The following is a 23,731-nucleotide window of genomic DNA, read 5'->3' on the forward strand; positions in this document are numbered from 1 at the left end:
AATCTTACGAGCATAATTAAAAGCTAACAGTGGAGAGCAAAACAGGAAAAAGTGGAACACAGAGCATGTCATGGGATGTTGTCTATCCTCAAGTTTTATTATGTAAATCTGCTGTGGAGTGGTTTGAGAGCTTTCAAAATGAACCCAGGTCATTCTTGGGTGCTCCCTTTTTCCTATTTTCAGCCGTTTAGTCATTCATAGGACAACCCAATCAACGCATTTGGAACGACAGGTAATCAATCGTAGAATGGTCAATGCTCTTCTATGGGAGGGCTCGTTTTAGCTATTTTCTTTTTTCTTACTAATATACTTCCTCGAGTTTGCTTGGACATTTGCTGTTGCCACCTATATTTGAGGGAAGATGCTACGGGTAACAACGTTGACACGACAGTAAACCCAGAAAGGAAAACCTTCAAATTCTGATGAAGTAATAGAAGAACAGTGAGAGGAGGAAGAGAGACGAAAGACGGAAGGCATGGAGGGGGACAAAGAAACAGAGATGGATAAACATGATATGGAGAATGCAATTCATCCCCAATCATCAGAACCTGAAACCCCTCCACCTTTCCTCGCCCAAAAGGCCCAAAGACCGAAAGGAGGGTGGAGATCCGTATTTTACATTCTGGGTAATGTTCAAGAGCGTTACCACATTTTACGATTCGTAATCATTAGCATGCGTTTTAAATAGGAGCATTGGAATGGTTTGGTGATGTAGGGAATGAGTCTTTTGAAAGGCTGGCTTCGATGAGCTTGATAATGAACCTGCCGGTGTATCTGAAGCTTAAGTACAACTTGTATGGAGTGTTCTTGATCAATGTGGTCAGCATATGGTCTGGTAGCTGCAACATATTGCCTCTGGTTGGTGCTTTTGTTGCTGAGAAGTATCTGGGCCGATTCCGGACTCTCCTGCTTGGCTGCACGGCTTCTTTCCTGGTATATTTTCAGTCCACCAGTCAATGAAATCTCATCGAAATTAGAAGCATGAATTCTTCCTAAAAAGTTTCAGTCTTTCTCTCGTACTTCAAAGAACATCTTTTGGATAAACCAATAGCTTCTGTAAGTCGTGTTATACATGTTCCAATTTCGTAAGGACCGAGTGCACCATATTAGTGGCCATGCAATCCCAACCTACCTAACTATTTTGCTTTTCCAGGGAATGGGGATGATGACATTAACTGCATCTATACCTCAACTGAGACCCTCCCCTTGTAACTCTCAAAGCGATTGCCAACAGCCAGATTTCGGTGACCTGACCTTCCTATTTGCTGCTCTTGGATTGGTTGCCATTGGTGCCGGAGCCATCAGACCTTGCTGCATTGCTTTTGGAGCCGATCAGTTCCAAGACATCACGGAAAAGGGAAGAAAGCGGATGCAAAGCTTCTACAACTGGTGGTACTTGTCATTCACGGCCACACTGATTATAGCACTCGTGGGCGTCATCTATGTCCAAAGCAAGGTCAGTTGGGTTGTAGGTCTCGCCATACCTACCACTTGCCTCGCACTTTCTGTGTTCATATTCTTGCTAGGCCGCAAAACGTATATCAGGATTGAGCCTCAAGGAAGTGTCTACTCCAACATGGCCAAAGTGATTGTGGCGGCTCTTGGTAAGGGTCATTTAGCTCGTGGAGATGAGAACAGGATGCCCTTTTATGATCCTCCTCTCGATGAGTCGGTGCCACAGGTCAAGAAGCTTGCTCACACAGATAGGTTTAGGTGTCTTGATAGGGCTGCAATGATTGCTGATCCTGGTGAGTTGAACGATCAAGGAATAGCCAAGAACCGTTGGAGATTATGTAGCTTACAACAAGTGGAACTATTAAAGTCTTTGGTGGCCATTGCACCTGTATGGGTGTCGGCAATTCTCTGTTTCCTAGCCATGGACCAACAAAGTGTAAATGGGATACTTCAGGTGTTTCAAATGGACCAATCAATGGGACCTCATTTTCAGATCCCGCCAAGCTGGTTGCCCCTGTGGTCCATGATTGTTCTCTCGGCCTGGATCCTCATCTACGAGTTTGTGTTGCCGAGGGCTTCGCTCAGATTCTCCAGTAAACAATGGAAAAGGCTGACCATAGGACAGAGAATCAACATAGGCATTGTAATGGCGATTCTCTGCATGATAATAGCTGGGGTTGTCGAGGGGAAGCGGCGATCTTTGGCTTTGCAAAATGGATCTTTTGTTTCGCCAATAAGTGTTGGATACCTCTTGCCACAATTTGCCTTGTCGGGATTGATAGAAGCTTTCGCGGCTATAGCAGTGATGGAATTGCTCACGTCCCATGTGCCAGAGACTTTGAGGACTGTAGGCGGGGCGATTTTCTTTCTCTCATTGTCGGTTGCAAGCTATCTGACATCTGCTATTGTGAGTGCCATCCATGGCCTGACCGGAATGAATGGGAAGATGCCATGGGTAGGCGGTCGAGACCTTAACGAGGGTAGGCTTGACTACTATTACTATGTCATTGCTGGCCTAGGTGTTGTGAACCTGGCATATTTCAATCTCTTTGCCAAGAAGTTTTTGGCTGGAGTTGGTTTTGGTGGAGAGGTAGTGTAGTTCGATAGTCCTCGAAGTCTGTCTCTGTAAATGGGGAAATGGAGCTTGCCCTTGGCAATGGATCAGTTCCCTCCATATCTCCTTGCACATCTCTTTTGCTTAATAAAGTTTTAACTTTTTTCTTGAGAAATGAACAGTAAAGAAAACTGCGTTTCGCTCTGGTTTTTTTTTGCTTGCTTTTTGAGTGGTGGTACCGTGTATCCTTTCCATGCTCTGACTTAAATCTTTAAGGGCGTACTTAAAAGATAACAGTAGAAGCAAACGATGACGAAAGTGGGAACAGATTTGAAGTAACATGCTGTTATGGAGAGATTAACGCCATTGATCAGCAACACGTGAATGTCAGGAGATGCTGTAAATCCTCAAATATTATTGGAAGGAATATCAAAGGCGATGGGTCTAATTCAACGTATGGTACCGAGTCGCCCGCTAGAATAATGCACGAAGAACGAACTCCTACGTAAATCTGCTATGGGGAGAGTGATTCGAGAGCTTTTGAATTGAACCCAGTTGACTCATGGGCGCCCTGTTTGTCCTATTTTCGGCCTTACGGTCATTCGTGGGACGATTTAATCCTTCCCAATGAGATAAAAAAAGACAAGGCAACAGCATTGAAATGTTAATGTTAACAAAATCAACGCATTTTGGACTGGCAGGTAATCAGTCGTGGAATGATTAAGGGAGGGCTCGATTTAGCCATTCTTTTTTAACCGAATTACAACGCTCTTCTGCCGAGGGGGGAGGGGGCCCTCGTTTTAACCATTTTCTTGTTTTCACCATATTACGACCTCGAGTTTGCTTGGTTTGCTTGGACATTCGCTGTTGCCATCTATATTTGAGGGAAGATCCTACTGGCAGCAACGTTGACACGACACTAAAACCCACGAAGGGAAAACCTACAAATTCTGACGAAGTAACGGAACAGTGAGAGGAGGAAAGAGAGACGAGGGAGGGAAGTCATGGAGGGGGACAAAGAAACAGAGATGGTCAAACATGACATGGAGAATGCAATTCATTCTCATTCATCAGAACCCGAAACCCGTCCACCTTTCCTCGCCCAAAGACCGAAAGGAGGGTGGAGATCCATATTTTACATCCTCGGTAATGCTCAAGAGCGTTTACACATTTTATGATTTCGTAAATCATGCATTTGAAATGGGAGTATCGGAATGGTTTCTTCAATGCAAATCTGATTAACCTTCTCGTTGTGGATGGTCTTGTTTTGGTGATGTAGGGAATGAGTCTTTTGAGAGGTTGGCTTCGATGAGCTTGATAATGAACCTGCCGGTGTATCTGAAGATTAAGTACAACTTGTATGGAGTGTTCTTGATCAACGTGGTCAGCATATGGTCTGGTAGCTGCAACATATTGCCTCTGGTTGGTGCTTTTGTTGCTGAGAAGTATCTGGGCCGGTTCCGAACTCTCCTGCTTGGCTGCACGGCTTCTTTCCTGGTATATTTTCAGTCCAGCGGTCTTTGACATCTCATCGAATTTAGAAGCATGAATTCTTCCTGGAAAGTTTCAGTCATCTCTCATGTTCCAATTTCATGAGGACTGCGTGCACCATATTAGCGGCCATGCAATCTCAACCTACCTAACAACTTTGCTTTTCCAGGGAATGGGGATGATGACATTAACTGCATCTATTCCTCAACTAAGACCCTCCCCTTGCAATTCTCAAACAGATTGCCAACAGCCAGACTTCGGTGACCTGACCTTCCTATTTGCCGCTCTTGGATTGGTTGCCATTGGTGCCGGAGCCATCAGACCTTGCTGCATTGCTTTTGGAGCCGATCAGTTCCAAGACACCACGGAAAAGGGTAGAAAGCAGATGCAAAGCTTCTACAACTGGTGGTACTTGTCGTTCACGGCCACACTGATTATAGCACTCATGGTTGTCATCTATGTCCAAAGCAAGATCAGTTGGGTTGTAGGTCTTGCCATACCTACCGCTTGCCTCGCACTTTCTGTGTTCATATTCTTGCTAGGCCGCAAAACTTATATCAGGATTGAGCCTCAAGGAAGCGTCTACTCCAACATGGCCAAAGTGATTGTGGCAGCTCTTGGTAAGGGCCATTTAGCCCATGGAGACGAGAACAGGTTGCCCTTTTATGATCCTCCTCTCGATGAGTCGGCACCACAGGTCAAGAAGCTTGCTCACACAGATAGGTTTAGGTGTCTTGATAGGGCTGCTATGATCGCTGATCCTGATGAGTTGAACGATCAAGGAATAGCCAAGAACCGTTGGAGACTATGTAGCTTACAACAAGTGGAACTATTAAAGTCTTTGGTGGCAATTGCACCTGCATGGGTATCAGGAATTATCTGTTTCCTAGCAATGGACCAACAAAGTGTAAATGGGATACTTCAGGTGTTTCAAATGGACCAATCCATAGGACCTCATTTTCAGATCCCGCCAAGCTGGTTGGCCTTGTGGTCCATGATTGTTCTCTCGGCCTGGATCCTCATCTACGAGTTTGTGTTGCCGAGGGCTTCGCTCAGATTCTCCGGTAAACAATGCAAAAGGCTGACCATAGAACAGAGAATCAACATAGGCATTGTAATGGCGATTCTCTGCATGATAATAGCTGGGGTTGTCGAGGGGAAGCGGCGATCTTTGGCTTTGCAAAATGGATCTTTTGTCTCGACAATAAGTGTTGGATACCTCTTGCCACAATTTGCCTTGTCGGGATTGATAGAAGCTTTCGCAGCTATAGCAATGATGGAGTTGCTCACGTCCCATGTGCCTGAGACTTTGAGGACTGTCGGCGGGGCGATTTTCTTTCTCTCACTATCGGTTGCAAGCTATCTGACATCTGCTTTTGTGAGTGCCATCCGTGGCCTGACCGGAATGAACGGGAAGACACCATGGGTAGGCGGTCGAGACCTTAACGAGGGTAGGCTCGACTACTATTACTATGTCATTGCCGGGCTATGTGTTGTGAACTTGGCATATTTCAATCTCTTTGCCAAGAAGTTTGTGGTTAGAGTTGGCGTTGGTGGCGAGGTCGTGTAGTTCGAGTGTCCTCAAAGCTTGTCTCTGTAAATGTAGAAATGAAGCCTGCCCTTGGCAGTGGTTCAGTTCTTTCCATATCTCCTACCAAATGTTTTTTGCCTTCATCCCCAGCTCGTGCCAATTGGTCGAGCGTGCTTTCATTCATTAGCGTGCGTTCATTCATCTCCAATACATTTCACGTTCCTTTACCCCAACTCATTCCCCTAGGTCGAGCTCTCAACGACTCGTCTCGCATACCTTCTATATTTGAAAAACGTAACTTGAATCATGACTATACTTCAGACATCAAGCTCTCAACGAGCGGGAATTAGCAATGGGCAATGTGGCAGTAATTGTACAAGTAGCTGTATTGACATCCTAGCGAAGTATCCCATAAATGGCGCTTTTCACAAGAACGATGATTACTAGAATGAGTTTTATGTTTTTGGCTAACAGTAAAGTGAGTCGTCCATCACGATGAACAACTTGTACTGATACTTGTTAAATCGCTTGTAGAAAAATGGTGTCGGCCAGAACTTAACCAAAGACCTTGAGTAATGCAGTCATTTCAATAAGGAACTTTGGGTTTAGGACAATGAGAAATTCTATTTCGATCTATTGATCAATCAATTGAGAGATCAAGAGAGAGTCATTTACAAAGGCGGAAAAAGGGTTTAAGTATATTACAAGTGCCAAAACTTGTATACGACACTTACTTTAGTGCTAAAATTTTCAAGATAATAACTTAGGTGCCAATTTTTTTGAAAAACAATAACTTCAATGCCAAAACTTTCAAAACGAACACTTAAATGCCAAATTTTTTAAAAAACGCTCACTTCAGTACCAATTCTGTCAAGTCACGTTAGCTTGAATATTAAAAAAAATATGTCATGTCGGATTTCTAGCAAACCACATCAGCTGAAATCGGAGTTAACACTAAAGTGAGCGTTCTTTAAAAAATTTACCATTTAAGTGATCGTTTTGAAAGTTTTAACACTAAAATGACCGCCATATACAAGTTTTTACACTTATAGTATATTTTTTTTATTTTTTTGGTCGAAACTTGTAGTGTGCTTTAGCCGGGAAAAAAGAAGTGTTCTTTCACAATATCAAATCAGAGACCGGTTCTGCAGCTGTGCTCCCTACGATACTGTCAAAATGAATGAGAGTGATCCCAGCAAGATGTTATCCTTGGTGGATTGTAGAATTTCCAGTATACACTTCATCTTGTTGCTTTTCTGTGTCCCCAATTCCCTCACACTTGACCCATCAAGAACATATGGAAAAGAAACAGAGGAACTCCGACAAGACAACTTACATAAAACCTTTCATTGAATAGATGAGTCAGGTGAAACATAATTAAAAAGGTCAAGAAAAATCAAAATCTGTGTCAAACGCCAACAGTTGCACAAAATGGTCCAGCTCTGCACCAGGGATACACACACATAAAGATGCACAATAGATTCTTGGGAATCACCGACCAATCTTAAACAGGTAAAGAGAGGCTCCTTTGATTTGCAAGATTGGGTTTTATCTCCCACGAAGTGACCTGTTGTGCTTCTTCTGGAAGAATAAAAGGCAAAGAAATCTCGCGGATCATCAAGTCACCACAGAAAGGGCATTCACTGGCAATGGCATCATCCAACTGTGACCGCAGCTATAGATTTACAAACAAAAGACAGAATGATCAAATTAAGTCGTTACTGTAGAATTGTGAAAGACATGAAATTATCATGGCCAATAGCAAATAATCGTAAATTCTCAATCCAAAATCCTTAAAAGCTTATCAAATGAACATCATGATAAATCGAAAGTAAACCTTCTCTGCTGGGGTCAAGCTCGTGATGGATTCTTCGTTGAGGCCACCAGTTTGATCTCTCCGGGTTTCACTACCCAATAGGGTAAGTTGCTTCTGCAGGTCTAATATGTACTCTGCCTGGAAAATAATAGTTTGAAAACGCCAAAATTATTCGCGAAGCTCCATATAATACAACCCTAAACCCAAATTTTGAAGAGGTTTTGAAAATATAAGAGGCTAACCGTCAGAGAGAAACTAAAACATATTAATTCTAAGAAATACATGTATAAGGTCATGTCTTCCGACTTCACTATGCCTTTATCCTATCTTGATCACAGCAGATGAAGTTAATTAAGAAAGCCATGGTCCATTTGTAAACTCTATTTTTCATGATACAGGAGGAAGATATAAGTCCTATCCATTGACATTTGCCAATTTCCAAGTTTAGAGCATACAGAGACCATCTTCAATCACTGCAAAAAAGAACCATCTCTATTTCCACTAAAGCTAACTTGAGATAAATGACTACAGGGTTATTTCAACTTCAACTGCACTTTGAACATCCAATCCTATGAGCTTTATATTTCATATATCAAACACCTTTGTCAAGTTAATGATAGATAACTGGAAAGAACACTCATTTGGCACATAACATTACAATAAGCAGAACTTCTTCAACTTACTTGGGATTCGTTAGTACAACGTGTGACATGAGCTATCAAACATTCTGCATGGAAAGCATGTCCACATGGAAAAATATAAAAAGGAGCCATTGGTCCAGTTGACGTATAACCCCGAGTCATTCGATACTCCCCGCTCACTGTCAGAATTTTACGTCGGCAAACCTGAGAAATTGTATTAATTTATCATAATCAGCAAGTTTATGAAGGCAGGCAAAGGTAACTTTAAAACTCTGATAGAAGCAGCAATGAAATGAAAGAGAGATAATCAACTTAGTTAATGGAAAAACAACATAGAACCATCACAGCGCAGAGTAAAAGGAGATAACTAGCTCAATAAAACAATTATGAGAGCTGATAACAATCTGAGACAAATGGCAACAAGACAAATCAGTGATCTCTTGTTGCTTATTATACACTCGTGTAACACCTCTCTCATATCATAAGCACCGTAGTTGCTTCTCTGTGTACTCTCTCAAGGTTGAGTTTACTTATTTGTTCAACAAAAGTTTTAGTTCAACTAATTTTAGACTACAGTATCGCCATATACTTGGTTTTTATCATAAGAAGAGATAAGAAAATCGTCATTTTGTCTGCAACTGATTTCCAATCCAAAAAACTTTCATCTAATTTTGCATTTGTTTGCTGTTTGTGGCAAGTATTGAATCCTCATCACGTGATCATTATCACATGATCATTTACATAATTAACTATTTGATCGAAAGTTTCCCTTTCAGCGTTGCCCCAACATATTCCCTTGTGTCTCATCAAGGGCAGGCAATCTTTCTTTCCTTCTCTTCCACGTAAATTCTCCCCGGTTGAAGTGAAAAGTTGACTATATTCTTGTTACAAAATCATTTTCTTACAATTGAAGATATTATCGGATATTCTTCTTGTTGAGAATCGGTAATTTCAAAAAATTTACTCTTTCCGCAAGAACCTGTAGTGACTTGTGACTATTTCTCTCGTACTTTTAGTCATTGGCCCATTGATTTCCTTTTACTCTATCTCTAATAGTTGTCGGACCAAAAGTTAAGCTCCAACCTTGAAGGAGTCATCTCATCCAATCAATTCCTTTCAATTAACTTTCCGCCCGGCTAGCGAATATACAAAAATCAATTGTTCCCTCAAATGAAGTCATTGAAAGATGACGTAAACTCATCAAAAACATCAGAAGATGCATACCCCACATTCCTCGTCACGTTCAATGACAGCATATCTTTGAGCAAGTGCGCTTATATCATTTCTGATATTGTCTGCACCATGCGTTGCATCATTCATCTCCTCTTTCAGCTGTTCAATTTGTTTGTTGTAATCCTCCAGTGATGAACATATTGCCTCCTATGCATTTAAAAGATCAAAACTTAAAGATGACCAAAAGTAAATTAGACACGTGAAGGTATATACGTAATTACTCTAGAATACACATGCATTGATAAGCCAGTCTATGCACATGATAAAAAAGTCTCGGTCATGATGAAAGATTAATATGTGAATAACAATGGAGCCGCATACGAACCATTAGACATGCGCCTACAACTTCTTAGTTTAATAGCATTTTGGTGTTTCCTGGCCCGGGGGGGGGGTTGTGTGTTTGTTATGAAGTACCAGCTACAAATGTCACAGACCATATTCTTTCAGCAAAATGTTAGTGTAAGAAGCAGAAAAAGGGTTTGTGATAACATATATCTACCTTGAAGTCGTCAATAAGGGCGAAGTCTGGAAAAAATGGCAATATATCCTCTATCTTTAAAAGACCATCGGTTTCTTTGAGAAATGCTATTGCTCTCCGAATGTTTTCCCTCTTCGCTCCTTTTTCCTGCTCAACAACATGCTTGGCAACCATAAGCCAAAGCTTCTTTCTCAAATCTTCATCATCTTCAACTTTGTCAGCTTCAGCCATAGCAAGCTCAGGATCAACCTGATTTACCAAAGGAGAATCTGAACCGATCAAAGTAGAAAATCCAAAGTGCTCAAGCAATAAGATCAGCCACCACAAGGTTTACAAGGCAAACAGTCTGCTAAAACAGCACAGACTAGTGCAATCATAGCAGATATTATACAATCAAGTAATTGTGGTCGTACTGGCAAACTCAGGAGATTGTACCGCAAAAAAAAAAAAAAAGATGTGTAATGACAATAAAATACAAGAGCATCGCAAGAGCATGTGGTAACAAGGTCTGACGAGAAAATGAAGAGAGTTCCTGCCATAGTCCCTGGAGCTATTAAACAAGGTCCATAATATTACGGTAATTGACTATGTTCACGGAAATGAAAGACCATAAAACTTCTTGGAATTCTATGATGCATGCTAAGAGTAGCATTGATTGGAATAGCAGTCGGAGGCTATATGCCAATTCAATGAAGATTTCCTCCACAGGGTCTTTTTTTTATAACCAAGGTGTCCGGGCCGACTTGTGCGCACCTCGACTATTCCTCGAAGGACACTAGCACAGCAACCCACCGCCATGGCCCCCCACTTAAATCACAGGTGCTCAGCTGAGGAATCGAACCTGGGACCAGTGCGCCTAATCACACAATCCCAAGTGCGCCCTAACCAACCGAGCCACCCATGGGCGGGTCTCCACAGGGTCCTTTCAGTCTAAATCAAATGAAAAACCACAGAAAGACAGCCATAATTAAGGTAATAAACCCCTTATTATTGCCACCAGCATGAGATGTAACATATATTTCCTCACAGAAATTTCTGGGAGCAACTTACTCCTAAATGTTACGAATGATGAGATAATTCAGAGAAAATGATGACAGATAACCTTCAGCCAGAAAAATAAGGATTACATGATAACCGCACAGCTCTTAAGAGTGCAAGAGGCTCATAAAGTTTTCAACAGAAGAAGAAAGAACCAACAGATAATTTGAGAAAGGATGCTACCGACCAGTGATAAAGTCCTCAGGGAAAAAGCAAAACTGAAGTCGGATGATGACTAGGAACAAAAAATACCTGCAGAGCAAGAGCAACTGCTTCTTCATGCATAGACATCATACTGTATATATGAACGCAGGCGCGCATTCGCTTTTCTTTGAGGCAAAGTCGCAAGGCATACTTGGGATCGTAAAAGAATTCTGGGCCATTTTCTCGTCCTTTTCCGAATTTGCATTGCAGAAAGCGCAGAAGTGCACTATCATCTTCCTAATCATCATGATAAAGCAAACCAATAGTCATACTTAATTCTCCCAGTCATTTAAACATTTCATGGCACCACTCTGAGTGAAAACTCTCATTACAAATTCAAATGGCAAGATCATTGATCTCTACTAGTTAGTTGGTAGTTATAAGACTTGGAAACTAAATTATGTCCTTAGTCCATTGATTCAAAAGTTCTTTTTTTTTTGTCGAACATTGATTCAAAAGTTAATTTGTGACCAAACCGTAGGAAGGAGATATGCATGTCCTAAGATTTCTTGAGAAGCACAAACATTACCAATGCAGAAGGTAGTTACGAAACAAAGAGATGGATGCAAGGTAGACAACTACTTAGTTAAACCAAACACTCATCCTATAGGCCAATAATCAGGTCAATCACTGTTAAGTCCCCTGCTTGTTCATATACGGAGCACTGCTCCTTGTAAATGTGCATTGCAACCTAAATATTCTCTATCCTTGATCTTGGGCGTCAGAAGGTGGACTGCATCCATGCAAACAAAAGTCTGAGGTCATTACAAAGACCATGATACCGGGTGGTCTTGTTTACTCATCAATAATATTGGAATCGAAACAGAAGAGTGATTTATTATATGCTTAGAAATTCAATTTACTCAAAAGCTACAATTACAAGAAAAGACCAATTTGATTGTTTACAACTGATCGCCACCTAGTACCTACAAAACTGACTACAATGGAACACATACAATGACATGGGAAAAAGATGTCATTCTGATTTCAGCAACACAACACAGTTGTCACCAGAAAAGAGAGATATTAACAGGAACTCGGTGAAGAGAAGAGCATTATGAAGCAGCTTATACTGAAAACAGAAAAAGTGTCACCTGCTTAGCATACAACGAAAGAAGTAAGTTGTGCACGCCTGGATCCTCGTTATGCAGACGATGGACACAGAACTCCAGATATTTTATGACTTCATGAGTTTCGTTCCTGCACGTTAACATGCAATAGGAGTAACAGGTGATAGAAAAGAGCTTAATGCCCAGGAACAACAAAAAATAAAGATAAGGACTTGTAAATCATATGAACGTCTCATACTTCCCCCTTGTCAGCGGAAGAAGCACATAATCACTAAAAAGGTTATGGAACTTCATAAATCATATTATAATGTCATTAGCTGCTCCATTTACTGTCAGATTGTCTATTTTTATAAAGGGATTGATGTTAGAAAAAAGAAAAGGCATGTAAAGACAAACTAATAATAGAAGAGAATCCAATATGAAATTGAAGTTTGATGGTGTTAGAAAATCCGGCCCAAAAACTTTAAGGTATCAGACGGATGACAACATGCAAATAAGGCCTCGACAAACCTTGTAGATACATAGGTCTGCAGAATAGCAAAGTAGAGGCCTAATAACTAACACAGGGGCGCCATATCTTATTCGCACCACAGGTAAGTTGGTCAAACTAGGAAAATATCTTAATGTGATTGGAAAAGCAATTAAAAAGGATCCTATACCATACAACCTATCAATTCATAGAGCATAGAGAGAAACTCACAAAACCCCGATAACCTCACTTAATAGTCACCTGTAGCTAATTCCTAAAGTACTAAATATGCTTCAACAGTTTAAAGACAAAGTTACATACTCTTCAAAATTACAAGTGTATCCAATGACCAGGACAAAGTAAGGTACTCAATGTGCTGCTAAAAAAATGCCATAAGTTGACTAAATCTCGTTTCTGCTTCCCCAAGTTTTCTGTGGAACAAGTAACTAGGCTTCTATTGTTTTACACATATTATACTCAACAGCGAATTTTACTATCATTAATTCAGCGGGAACATATGCTAAAGGGTAAAAAAGAATTACGCTTTACTTTGCATGAGGTTCATTTGAGTAACGCATCATTGCAGGGATAAGCTTCCTTGGATTTAGGTCTTTTCTTGTCATCCATGACTCCACAGTTTCATAGGCATCAAGCATGATTAGGTCCGGAGCAAACTTATACTGCAACAAGAGTAACAAACGACATGTTATGTTCATGAATCTGCTAACTTTGTCTCCATAAAAATTTAGCAGGTTACCACCATCAGAGAATAAGGAAAAAGAAATTTCACAGCACCATCGTGTATTTACAAGCAATATTTTGATTTTTACCTGAAGGTCAATTGGAACAGCAGGTTTCTGAAGCACTTCCAATGCTTTCTTTGCTTCTCCTTGCTTAAATGAAAATTAGAAAAAAAAAAGAACGATTACCATGAAGTTAAGAAAATGAATGAGACTGCGAGAGTAAGGTTGAACAGTGCATCGAGTTTCATCAGAGGTCCATAATTTGCTACCTATCCTGCAAACATCACATCTTACATTCTGTCCACAAAGAAAGATGACTGTCATTTGTACATTCCGAGAGAGTAAAATGGACCAAGCATCAGTTAAGGCTGTAATACGGCTCTCCATAGTTTCACCACAAGTAACAGCGTCTCCTGCCTTCCATAGAGAATTAATTTTTTCTCATTCAAGATTGCCTTAATATAATAGACTCATTTGTTCTCCACTGGACACACCTCCAGTTTACTATGTTCTCATTGCAATGACATAGATCAAGTACTTGGTGGGACCCACAGAATCCTAAAACTGTGCAACCATTTGGTTACACTGGGGGAACAACATCTGAATTTTCATCTGAAAGAAAGCTAAGTTTACGTAAGTTCCATGAGAAAACTTCCTTCGCATGTCAGAATTGCCCTATTGTTATGTAATAGCTTATGAGATCAGAGAATATTTGCATCTGAAACTTGAGGAGGTTAAAATTAAGCATTGAAAGCTATTGCCATGGTAATGGATAGTCAATTGAAATAATAAAAAAAAAAAAAACACTCACATAGATAACTATATGCATTGGTGATAAAACCGAATGCCAGTCTAAAGAATATGCAGAAAATGAAATTCACCTGTATGTAATGATGAACTACTATCTCATACTGCTCCTTCAGACTGGCAAAATACACAAGCTCTTCAACCCTACCATAACTGAAGTAGGAAAAAAGAAAAAGATGTAACCATAAGAATATAAGAGGCAGGTAACTACAGTGCTACAAAAGAAATGATCATTCATCTTTTTGCATAAAGAAGATGGAGTATTTATATCGAAATGGTAATTCTGAACACATCAAAGGCTGAAAAACAAATGAAATTTAAGAAAGAAATAAACCAATTAGACATGTGGTATATAGGAAGGTAAAAATACGGCGCTAGGAAAGAGATGATCATCTTCTGTTTAGGGAGGACAGCCTGTGTTCAAATGGTAGCTATGAGCATATCAAAAGATGAAAAAAGGAAAAATGAAATCAACAGGAAAGAAGCCAATTAGATGTACGAGAGATATCCTTAGCAGATATTCTCCACCCCAGATGGCTAACCTTTCCAGAAGTTTCATTGTTGTTGCCTCATCCAATACATCCTTGCAGTCACTTAGAAAAGCACGGAATTCTTTAATAATTGCGTAGCACTCCGAATTACGGTTTTCCAAGGCAGTATCATCTTCTAAGAGCAACCGGTTTATCTGCCAAATAACCATATGAAATCTCCAACTATTAGATATTTGGAATTCAAATTTCAAAACTAAAGAAAAGTATAGCGCTAATGTCTCGACATCAATTAGGAAAGGAGTATTCATGAAGTATGAAATTGAATGTGGGAATTAAAACACAGATGTCAAAAGAAGATTTACGCAGCAGCAAGTCTGGAGCAGTATAATGGCATTATTACTGCTACTCTGTCCATTTTATTGTTATTAGATTGGCAATATGTATTAGATGAAGACATGCAATGAACTTGACCTTTGGTCAAATAAGAGGAGAATCGTTTCTCAACATCGTGTTGTTGATCAAACTTTGCATGGGAATGCAGAAATTGAAGTTCTAGAGAAGCTTTTGTTTAATTTACGCTGCCAAGTAGTACATGAGTATGGCATTCTCGACTAAAAAAGTCGTCAACGTATTGTTACGCTTCTTTTCAATGGTTAGGCCATCATTACAGATAACTGATAATCAATCACTTTAGTCAATATAGAACAAAAGGATGGATGCTAAAAAAGTACAGCTGCTAGGGAAGAATAATATATCAGAATAATTCTTTCCACAATGAATAGGGAAAAATGCTGCAAGGTAAGCACAGCCGAAAGAGATAAAATCACAAAATTGAAGCAAAGAAGCAAAACCTTGTCCAAGTACAGTTCAGTAGCCCAAGTTGAAATCATAGTGATTTGGCACTTGTCATCCTTTGTAAGATTATCAAGCTTCCTCAACAAAAAAGTTCTGAGAGCATCCTGCAAAAGAGGAAGACAGAATGTCTGATGCAGGATGAAAGAAACATAGTAAAAAATGAAAACCAGACAAGAAAAGAATAATTTCTTTTTCCGGAAAAGCTCCATGATATTTCCATGACTTGAGACAAAACATGAATACACAGCTTAGACACCAGCAATTACCTGTTCTCCTACGCCAATAAATTTCAGTGTGATCTCCTCGAATGACAATATGTAGTTTATCTGCAAAATATTTGCCTGTCAGTACTATGATTATCTATTATGGCCAAAAGAAATTCTTAGGCGTAGGCGAGTGTATTCCATCATAATGTTCTCAACTAGTCCGTTTGACAGGGTTTTTTTCCAGAATAAACCAGACAAGGATGACACATAGGTATATGACAGATACTACAATGATCTTGGAGATTCCCATATACCAGTTTAAATTCCCATGGAGTACAAGTTATCTATGCTTGAAAGAAGACAACTTCCAGAATTTTGTATCCAGCAGGTGCTATATATTGAAAACGATCACTGCAACTGCTAAAAGTACAGCCAGGAGAATAGAGTATAGCTACATAGGAAAAGTCTTCATGATATCAATCACAGATTCATGCATGGTTCAGAAATATTTCAAGTGGATTTTGATATTAACCAAGTAAAACCTTATTAAACAAAGTATTTCAGACTACAAGTATTTTCATGAATCAGAGAACTTACTTTTGCAAAGAAGGATGCTGCTCTAAGAAACTCCCTGGAGGCAAATGCTGCTTCAGCCTGCATCACAGACCCATGAGATCATACACTATCTGACTTTATTGGAAAAGGAAGAGCAGCTAACACTCCATCTTCATTGGTGGTGGTGGTGGTGGTGGTGGTGGTGGTGGTGGTGGTGATGAGGTAACGATCACATAGAAAACATCAAAGACAATGAGGTGTGACCTGAACTAGATAAACTTGGTCGCGTTGAAGCTGGTCACGACAATTTGCTAAAGCCGCAGCATAATCCTTGATGTCCAGATACACCTTCCACATATCTCGCCCTTCATCATTAACTGACACCTGGATTCATACCCGGAAACTAAATGGCAGAGTAGGGCACAGATACCGGATATAAAAGAGATGACCTTGTCATAAAGACCAAACCTGGAAAATGGAATTCTGGTCATAGGCATAAAACAACCCAGCAGTGGCATCACTGCATAATCCAATTATACCTCTTGAAAGTGACTCTGACGTCTGATCAAATTGAAGTTCCTCAATTATCTGCTCACTGATTCTGTTTACAACCTACAAAAAGAAAAAAATGATGAGAAACAGTTCTAAAAATTAGAACACGATGGAATTGAACGGAGACAACTATAGATATTGACAACCAAAATAACAGGATGGAGAGATTTGGACTGATTGTGCGATCCATGTTTATGAGCTAGTAGTGCAAGCAAAGACATGTTTGGACCTCCTAAGTCATAACCACCGGGAAATCATGATGAACTTTAAAGGAAGAGATATTCTGAGAAGAGAAAGGCGATTGACTGACTGATTACTCTTATGGAAGAAGCAATATGAAAATCCAAACACTTCGAGGTGAGAGAATATGTTCTCTCTAAGGAAAAAAGGAGTTGCAAGGTTGATATGAAAATTGTGAACATCACAATTTATCTTGTCGGCCATCTTTGTTGTACTTTCTTTTAGAGATATTCATGACTACTCATGTTCTATGTGTCTCTTAGCGCACGCACCTACAACAAAAATCTCATCTCTTGGATTGGTGAATGCCAATATCCATGAAGCACAAGTAATCTTACAACATCACGTATAATTTTCCAATTCGGCAATTGCAAGGAGCTATCTAAACCTTCTCCATGTCGCCCCCTCACTCTCTACTTATAGTCATACCATTGGTATGAATCAACCATTCTTTCAAATAATTAATAATAGAAGAAGTCATTTAGGTGTCTCCTCATCAGATAAAGGACGAATGAGTCTCTCCTCCATCCAATTAATCATCGCAATGAGCAATATGCAATGTATTATACTTTGCTGAGTGTGAATAGTGAAATGACTAATTACACAAGAGATGAACATGGATTCAACAAACTTGCCTCACCTAATATTCTCATATGAGCATTCAACCCTATACCTATGCATTTAATTTCTTTTCATAAGTGAGCTATGCCCACATTTGTAGGTATGTCATATAAGATCTAACCTCGTTCAAAGGTATAATCCTGAGATTCAAGAAATTAAATTTTAGAAAAAGTGTGGACCAGCCAGATTCAGAATCAATCTTTCCATTCCATCCACTTCTCTCCTAGAATACCCTAACCATGTGCTTTTATTAAGTAAGGATTCCTTTTTCTGCCTCTACTTAATGCTAAAGAAGTCACTTATATTTCCCAATAGAGTGAGACTTCCCCACCATAAAAGCAGTCTTTGAGGGGCCTAATAAAACTATCTGTCCAGGCAGCACTCAATTTCTTGTTGGTCGAGACTCTTCCTAGTCTGCAATTAATAGCCATCACCCTGGAGAAAGTGACGGAACAACTTGGAAAGGCAGCTCCTAGAAAATTTATCAGCCAGGCGTAACAAGTACTGGCCCTTTTCCGAATATTGAAATGCAGTGCAACAGTTTAAATGTAAGGGAAAAAATTGTAAAAGGATAAAAAGGAAGTACCAATAAAAACACACCTTAACTTTGTTCGCGATAAGAAGCAAAAAATGAAACTCAGACACTGCAAAAGAACTCGGTTTAAGTGCCTCAGAACCTTCACAAAGTCTCGAATAGTCCAAAAGTGCCTTATTCTCCAGAAAGTTCTCATCTCCATCAGGAAAACTACACAGAGATTGGCGAAAGTTTTGGTTGGAATGGCATTATGTTACAACCCAAAATATAGTACAATATCAAACACATGATGCTACCAAAATTGAGGATGGCACCCAATGCACCGAGTCCTCCAAGTACCGGTGAATAAATGAATGAGGCAACCAAAAGAAACTTTGGTAGCCTCACTTTTTCTTTCTGCTTTAGTTAGTAAAAGAAATTTCACTAACAGCAGGCAAAGGAGTTGGGAATCCTCACAAAATCAATTTCAAAAGAAAAGACTCCTGAAGCTATGGATTCAGTGGCAGCCTCTCAATCTATCACTAAACCACCAGAAAGCCATCATCTTTACCTGTGTGTTGCACCAAAATTTAAGCCGCCATGGTAAATACCAGCTCCGGAAAGCCAGGCAAAATGTACAGCCCTTCGTTGCTTGATGAAGAAATGCAGTTCACTGAAAGTAAACACAAAATACAAGAGACAAACCATTTTAGAAATGCTATTGCTCATAATAATTCTCTCTAGGAATGAATGTCAGCTGATTGACCAACTAAGAATCTACAGATCTGGCTTTGATATTGTACGACTAATTATGTTTACAACCAACTTTTTTTTAGATTGAGCATAAGGGAATTAATTTTCATTCTGTTCAACATCATTATATCGTATCAACCCTCTCACCGCCATGTCATCCATTGACCTTGTTGTTGCTACTTGCAGCACCTCTTCTATAGCTTTGACTCCGCAACCAATCATTGGTCATTTATCTATTTCTTGTCCACTCCAGCTTCTAATTAGACATTCACTTATCTCTAGGGTCATATATAATCTTCTTCCTATCTATTATGGCTCTGTTAACCATAAAGAAATTCTCTCAACATTTCACCGCTGGGGGCTTTGGGCCCGATTGTTGGGGCTGGGGATCAGGGATTGGTCCAAGGCCCTGTGTTTAAAGCCAGACACTACGTTGCTTAAGCCAAAACTTCATATTAAAGGGGAAAAATAAATTTGGCAGGTCTGCATAGTGGACAATCTTGAACTGAAGGCTCATCATATATATGTGAACTTGGCCAACTACACCACAAAATGTGTGTGTGACATTCAGAAAATGACTGGTGCTGAAGTTATCACTTTATGTTGCAAGAAATGGTCATGTCGGACTATGGCTGAGCAAGCTTGAAGTGTGTCCACGCGCAGAAAAGAAACGCTAATCAATCCATGACCAAGGAATGGATATTTATCTGACTTTGCAGGCTTGTGGCACGTTATAGGCCTTTTGTTGAGACTTCTAATTAAAGTGAAATATTAAAATAGAGCAGATTGAAGTAGCGAAACTAACATAAAAAGGGGGAAGAGGGGGGGCGGTTGAAAAACCCACTTGCCTGTTAGGTATTTCTCCTGGAAGCTCCATGAAATGCACAGCGCGATCTAAATATTTGGCAAAAACAGCCTAAAGTGTGCACATGAAAGAGATTAATCAGATGCTGATAATAAAACCTAGAAGAGTATCTGCTCAGATGATATTCTGTTATAAGCCAAGGGCAAGGAAAAGATGCATTAAAGCAGACAGGACAAGCAGAAAACATAAACCGACTATTCAATAGTATGATTATATAAAGAAAGTTATAGCGTCACCACCCAAAAAGATTTCATCAGAAGCTCTAATGTGGACATAAAAAGTCACTAACAAAAAGGCACTTTTATAGTGATAGCATGTGTGCAGAGAAAACATCTGGCTTATCTCTCAAATATAAGTAGCAAACAAATTCAATTTTCATTAAGCAAAATATAGCAACGTCATCAATGTACAACTGTTAATGTGGAACAGTTCAAGGACTCTCAATTTCCATCAACAAGTCTGAAACCAGCAGCGTTGCTTAATATTGATTTTATGCGCCATTATCACAATGTTCATGTCGAAGTTTCATTCAATCAAGTAATTCTCAAACAACTACTCAGTCGACGTCTAGAGCAAGAGAGCGGACATTTCCACTTGTTAATTGCACTAAACTCAGTGATCTTTTTTGTTGTTCTACACTTACTTCCAGTGATCCAATCCCTGTGAAAGAATAGAGCCGCGTTGGCGTAACAGCCATCAGATAATATCTAGTTCCGGTGCTTACACTAGCTGTTTCCATCTGTCGAAAACAGACAAGAAAGATTACAATAATGTCTCAGTCATCAAAGTCGAAGGCAAGTACCATCTACAAGGCAGACTCTAGCATTCATAGAAACAACAGAAATTCAAAGTGCAATCAGTCAACATATTTTTTCCCTGACTTGAATTTTAACTGCTTCCAGCACCTGACATCTGATACTAGAAACATTGGAGATTTCATGTGTTTTACAAAACTCGAGTTAGATTAGAGATGTTCATGCTACCCAAATATTTCTATCCTTTCTTCCTTTACACAATCTAGTGGTGACTCAGATGTGGATAAGCATCACGCTTGAGAGGTGACCATCTTCTTCTGTACCTCTTCACACCTAAAGACTAGCCACCCAAAGATCTTTCCATTCAGGATCTTCGAAGGGAACCTCTCTTTTGCATTGGAGACTAACAAAATCTTGACCATGGGCTGGCATTCCCCTTTCATTGCACAATGCTTGGGATTCCTGATCGAGTATGTCATTGCTCGCCATATTGGTCCCTCTTATTTGTCAAAAAAACCTTGCTTATGCCATTTCAGCCTCGGCAGCAACATCCATGAATGGGCTACAACCACTAGCTCAAGGCTCTTTCTTACAACAACACTAAAACCTTCTCCCACTACATGGAGTCAGCTACGGGGGGCTTAACAATAACTCTACAGTATTAGCTTTTCTTGTGGCATTTTAACTGCAAATAGCTTACATAAGGATTAATAGCGTAGCTTTCCCTCTGCACTAAACCATGTTAAGGTTTTTTCTGTTTAAATAATTGGATTGAGGGTTCCGACTAGTTAGTATCAGTTTTTTTCCTCGGTGTCGCCATCAATGAAGACATTGAAAATATCAAGCAAACCTTCAAATGTCTAACAAACCAACAGCTGACCTTTGTTCAGTGACTGATTACTCTATTTAGGATCAAGTTAGACAAAATCTTATGTTGTAATCTCTCGAAGTGAGTCGGAGATCAGAAAGGAAAGGTATAAACAGCCCTATGGTCAGCAAAATACCCCTACTACCCTACCACAACATACAATGAAAGGTGAGTGAAACAAGTTCCAATGAAGCAGACAAAAAGATACCTGCAAGCCAGTGAATGCTTCTGGAAGTTCTGACAGCTCAAACAGAAATTTGATATATTTCTCCCTTTTGTCCTTTTCATCCACCGCCATCTCATGAAGTTGGCCGTTGTCCATTCCCAGGATAACTTCCTTGGTGGAAGCTGCTTTCACAACAGCAAAACAAACGAGAAAAGCTGGATCAAAGTGCCACTATCTTGATCTAATTACTGGGCATATTCATCAAGGAAACAAACATTTACCTTCTGTTATCTGCTGTCTATTCCATGCAACTGCATTCACTACAAAACCTTTTAATTTGCTTAGAATGCGGGGCTTGCTCCACTTTGCGTGGATATAAAAAGTGTCCGGACCACCACTGCCAGTTAGACTGGCGATACAGTGGCTTCCTCCAGGATCAACAAAAACCCTGTGGATAGATTGCTCCCCAGGACGACCCACCGTGAGATCAAATTCTGGATGTTCAAGTGCATGTCCATTAGTTATGCTAAAGTCATACAAATCCAACAACACTTGTTGATAAAAATTTGGAAGACATTAGCCCTGTTTCATCGCTGTAAAGCACTCAACTAGAAATACATATCCAAGCAATTGCCCTGTAGCACAATGGCTTCAAAAGGAATGAAGACTCAGTACACTAGAAAAGCAAACTACATTAACTACTTAAACCTAGGTCAATTCCGCAGATTCATATCAGCCTTCTATTTATCTTAACAGGATGAGCAAAAGATCCTTCATTGCTCGTACAATGAAATTTATATTACTTAATTCTGTCATAATATAGCTCTTTACTCCTTCCATACCTACTAATACTAATCCGAGATCAAGAACCACGCAGACTCTTATTTATTTAATTTTTTTACTGCAATGGCAATCATCAAACTCCTCTCTCCAGCTCTCCAGCTACGACAGAAGAGAACACGAGCTTCCCAATCTATGTAAACGGTTAACACCCGAACGAATTCACCTCCCAAGCTAAACGAACCTGTGAATCAGCTCGACCGAACAATAAAAAGAGAATGCAAGCAAAACTTGAGCTCACAAAATCGGGATTTTAGAATGCCAAGAAGAAGGAATCAATGAAAATCCTCACCGTGAGAATCTCCGACTCCGAAGTCGTGCCTGATGACCCATCCTTTGCTTGTCCCCAAGACGATCACGTCGTTACCAGCGGCCATGCAGGTGATCAAACCACGCCCCTTGGCCGCGAATCTCTCGAGAAGATCGACCGAGAAGACCTGCCTCGCTTGATCCATCTTCAAGCTCTCGCCGCTCCCAATCCCAAATCCCAAATCCCAGCAGCTCAAGATGGTTTCAAAGAATTGCGACGATGGCCATCGACTCCTGATTTGTTCGAGCGAATACTGAATGCGAATCGTTTATTGTCTTAAGGGTCTATTTCAATTGAGCTTTTCCTTCATATGTAAAACCTTTCCCAACATACTATCATTTATTGGAAAAATTTTATATAAGCTCTCATTTTTTTAATAAAAGACTAAATAAAATCTTGTTTTAAATAAGAGCCTGAGTGCCCTCTTTTTTTCAAATAAGAGTATAAAGTGGTCATTTCAAACTCCAAAAAAGGTCTCGCCCACCAATTCATTAGGGGCATTTTTGTCATTTCCATTTCATTTTTTTCTTTGTTTTTATTTTATTCTGTCGTTTTTAAATTAAAAGAAGCTAAAAGTTATAAAAAAAAAATAAAATAAAGAAGCACATGCGGGAGGGTAGGTTGATAGCTAGCAAGGTTGTCGGTGCCTTGGTAAGGGTAGGCAACACTTGTCGGAATCGGGAGAGGGCCACCGAGCCGAGCCTCTAATGAGCAAGGTTATCGGCCATCGCCCCCACCTCACTAGCAGTGAGGCGACATCCACAAGTGGGAGGATAATCTTCCGCTTGCATTTTCAATTTTTTTAAATTTTAATATTTTTAATTTTTAGTTTAATTTAATTAAACAATTAGGTTAAAATTATATTTTAATTAATATTTCCTTGATTGACCGGAATATTTAGGTGCCCAACGAGGTTAAGTCCTTGTTTGAAACAATCATGGCTACTTCAAGCCTTTATTTAAAATTTAACCTCATTTAGTAATCGTTTTATAGTCATTAGAGTTTAAAAGACATAATATTGCAGATTTATAATGAAGAAATTCATAAATACTTATATATAAATGTGTACACACGTTTGTATGTGCGACTTCTAATTAATAAGACAATAGA

The 23,731-nt window shown here is 39.7% G+C and overlaps 3 protein-coding genes across 3 annotated transcripts; 2 read left to right on the plus strand and 1 right to left on the minus strand.

Annotated features, from left to right (window-relative positions):
- The first annotated feature begins 59 nt into the window (after positions 1–59).
- On the plus strand, positions 60–3,002 carry LOC115727161 (protein NRT1/ PTR FAMILY 2.8-like). Its single transcript, XM_030657329.2, has 3 exons — positions 60–626; positions 716–933; positions 1,154–3,002. The coding sequence occupies exons 1-3, from the start codon at positions 476–478 to the stop codon at positions 2,552–2,554; spliced, it is 1,770 nt and encodes a 589-aa protein (XP_030513189.1). The 5' UTR covers positions 60–475; the 3' UTR covers positions 2,555–3,002.
- Positions 3,003–3,112: 110 nt separating this feature from the next.
- On the plus strand, positions 3,113–5,825 carry LOC115727160 (protein NRT1/ PTR FAMILY 2.8-like). Its single transcript, XM_030657328.2, has 3 exons — positions 3,113–3,655; positions 3,789–4,006; positions 4,170–5,825. The coding sequence occupies exons 1-3, from the start codon at positions 3,514–3,516 to the stop codon at positions 5,568–5,570; spliced, it is 1,761 nt and encodes a 586-aa protein (XP_030513188.2). The 5' UTR covers positions 3,113–3,513; the 3' UTR covers positions 5,571–5,825.
- A 1,038-nt stretch (positions 5,826–6,863) lies between these two features.
- On the minus strand, positions 6,864–22,902 carry LOC115727140 (vacuolar sorting protein 18). The gene is made up of 23 exons (XM_030657305.2): positions 22,604–22,902; positions 21,753–21,965; positions 21,514–21,653; positions 20,326–20,421; positions 19,666–19,733; positions 18,636–18,737; positions 18,151–18,295; positions 16,606–16,749; positions 16,402–16,521; positions 16,180–16,236; positions 15,643–15,702; positions 15,373–15,480; positions 14,573–14,715; positions 14,105–14,183; positions 13,311–13,373; positions 13,030–13,160; positions 12,036–12,141; positions 10,990–11,178; positions 9,721–9,948; positions 9,213–9,368; positions 8,031–8,192; positions 7,369–7,485; positions 6,864–7,206 (listed from the first exon to the last, which is right to left on the minus strand). Exons 1-23 carry the CDS (start codon positions 22,764–22,766, stop codon positions 7,036–7,038), a joined length of 2,961 nt encoding a protein of 986 aa, XP_030513165.1. The 5' UTR covers positions 22,767–22,902; the 3' UTR covers positions 6,864–7,035.
- Between the last annotated feature and the right edge of the window lie 829 nt (positions 22,903–23,731).

The sequence above is a fragment of the Rhodamnia argentea genome, chromosome 7 (genome assembly GCF_020921035.1).
Source record: "Rhodamnia argentea isolate NSW1041297 chromosome 7, ASM2092103v1, whole genome shotgun sequence".
NCBI lineage: Eukaryota > Viridiplantae > Streptophyta > Magnoliopsida > Myrtales > Myrtaceae > Rhodamnia > Rhodamnia argentea.

Coding starts and splice junctions, on each gene's coding strand:
- LOC115727160 (XM_030657328.2), top strand. CDS start 3,514: ATGGAGGGGGACAAAGAAACAGAGATGGTCAAACATGACATGGAGAAT. Junction 3,656..3,788: donor ATCCATATTTTACATCCTCG/GTAATGCTCAAG, acceptor TTGGTGATGTAG/GGAATGAGTCTTTTGAGAGG. Junction 4,007..4,169: donor GCTGCACGGCTTCTTTCCTG/GTATATTTTCAG, acceptor TTGCTTTTCCAG/GGAATGGGGATGATGACATT.
- LOC115727161 (XM_030657329.2), top strand. CDS start 476: ATGGAGGGGGACAAAGAAACAGAGATGGATAAACATGATATGGAGAAT. Junction 627..715: donor ATCCGTATTTTACATTCTGG/GTAATGTTCAAG, acceptor TTGGTGATGTAG/GGAATGAGTCTTTTGAAAGG. Junction 934..1,153: donor GCTGCACGGCTTCTTTCCTG/GTATATTTTCAG, acceptor TTGCTTTTCCAG/GGAATGGGGATGATGACATT.
- LOC115727140 (XM_030657305.2), bottom strand. CDS start 22,766: ATGGATCAAGCGAGGCAGGTCTTCTCGGTCGATCTTCTCGAGAGATTC. Junction 14,184..14,572: donor ACAATGAAACTTCTGGAAAG/GTTAGCCATCTG, acceptor TTCCTACTTCAG/TTATGGTAGGGTTGAAGAGC. Junction 13,374..14,104: donor TAGTTCATCATTACATACAG/GTGAATTTCATT, acceptor TTTTCATTTAAG/CAAGGAGAAGCAAAGAAAGC.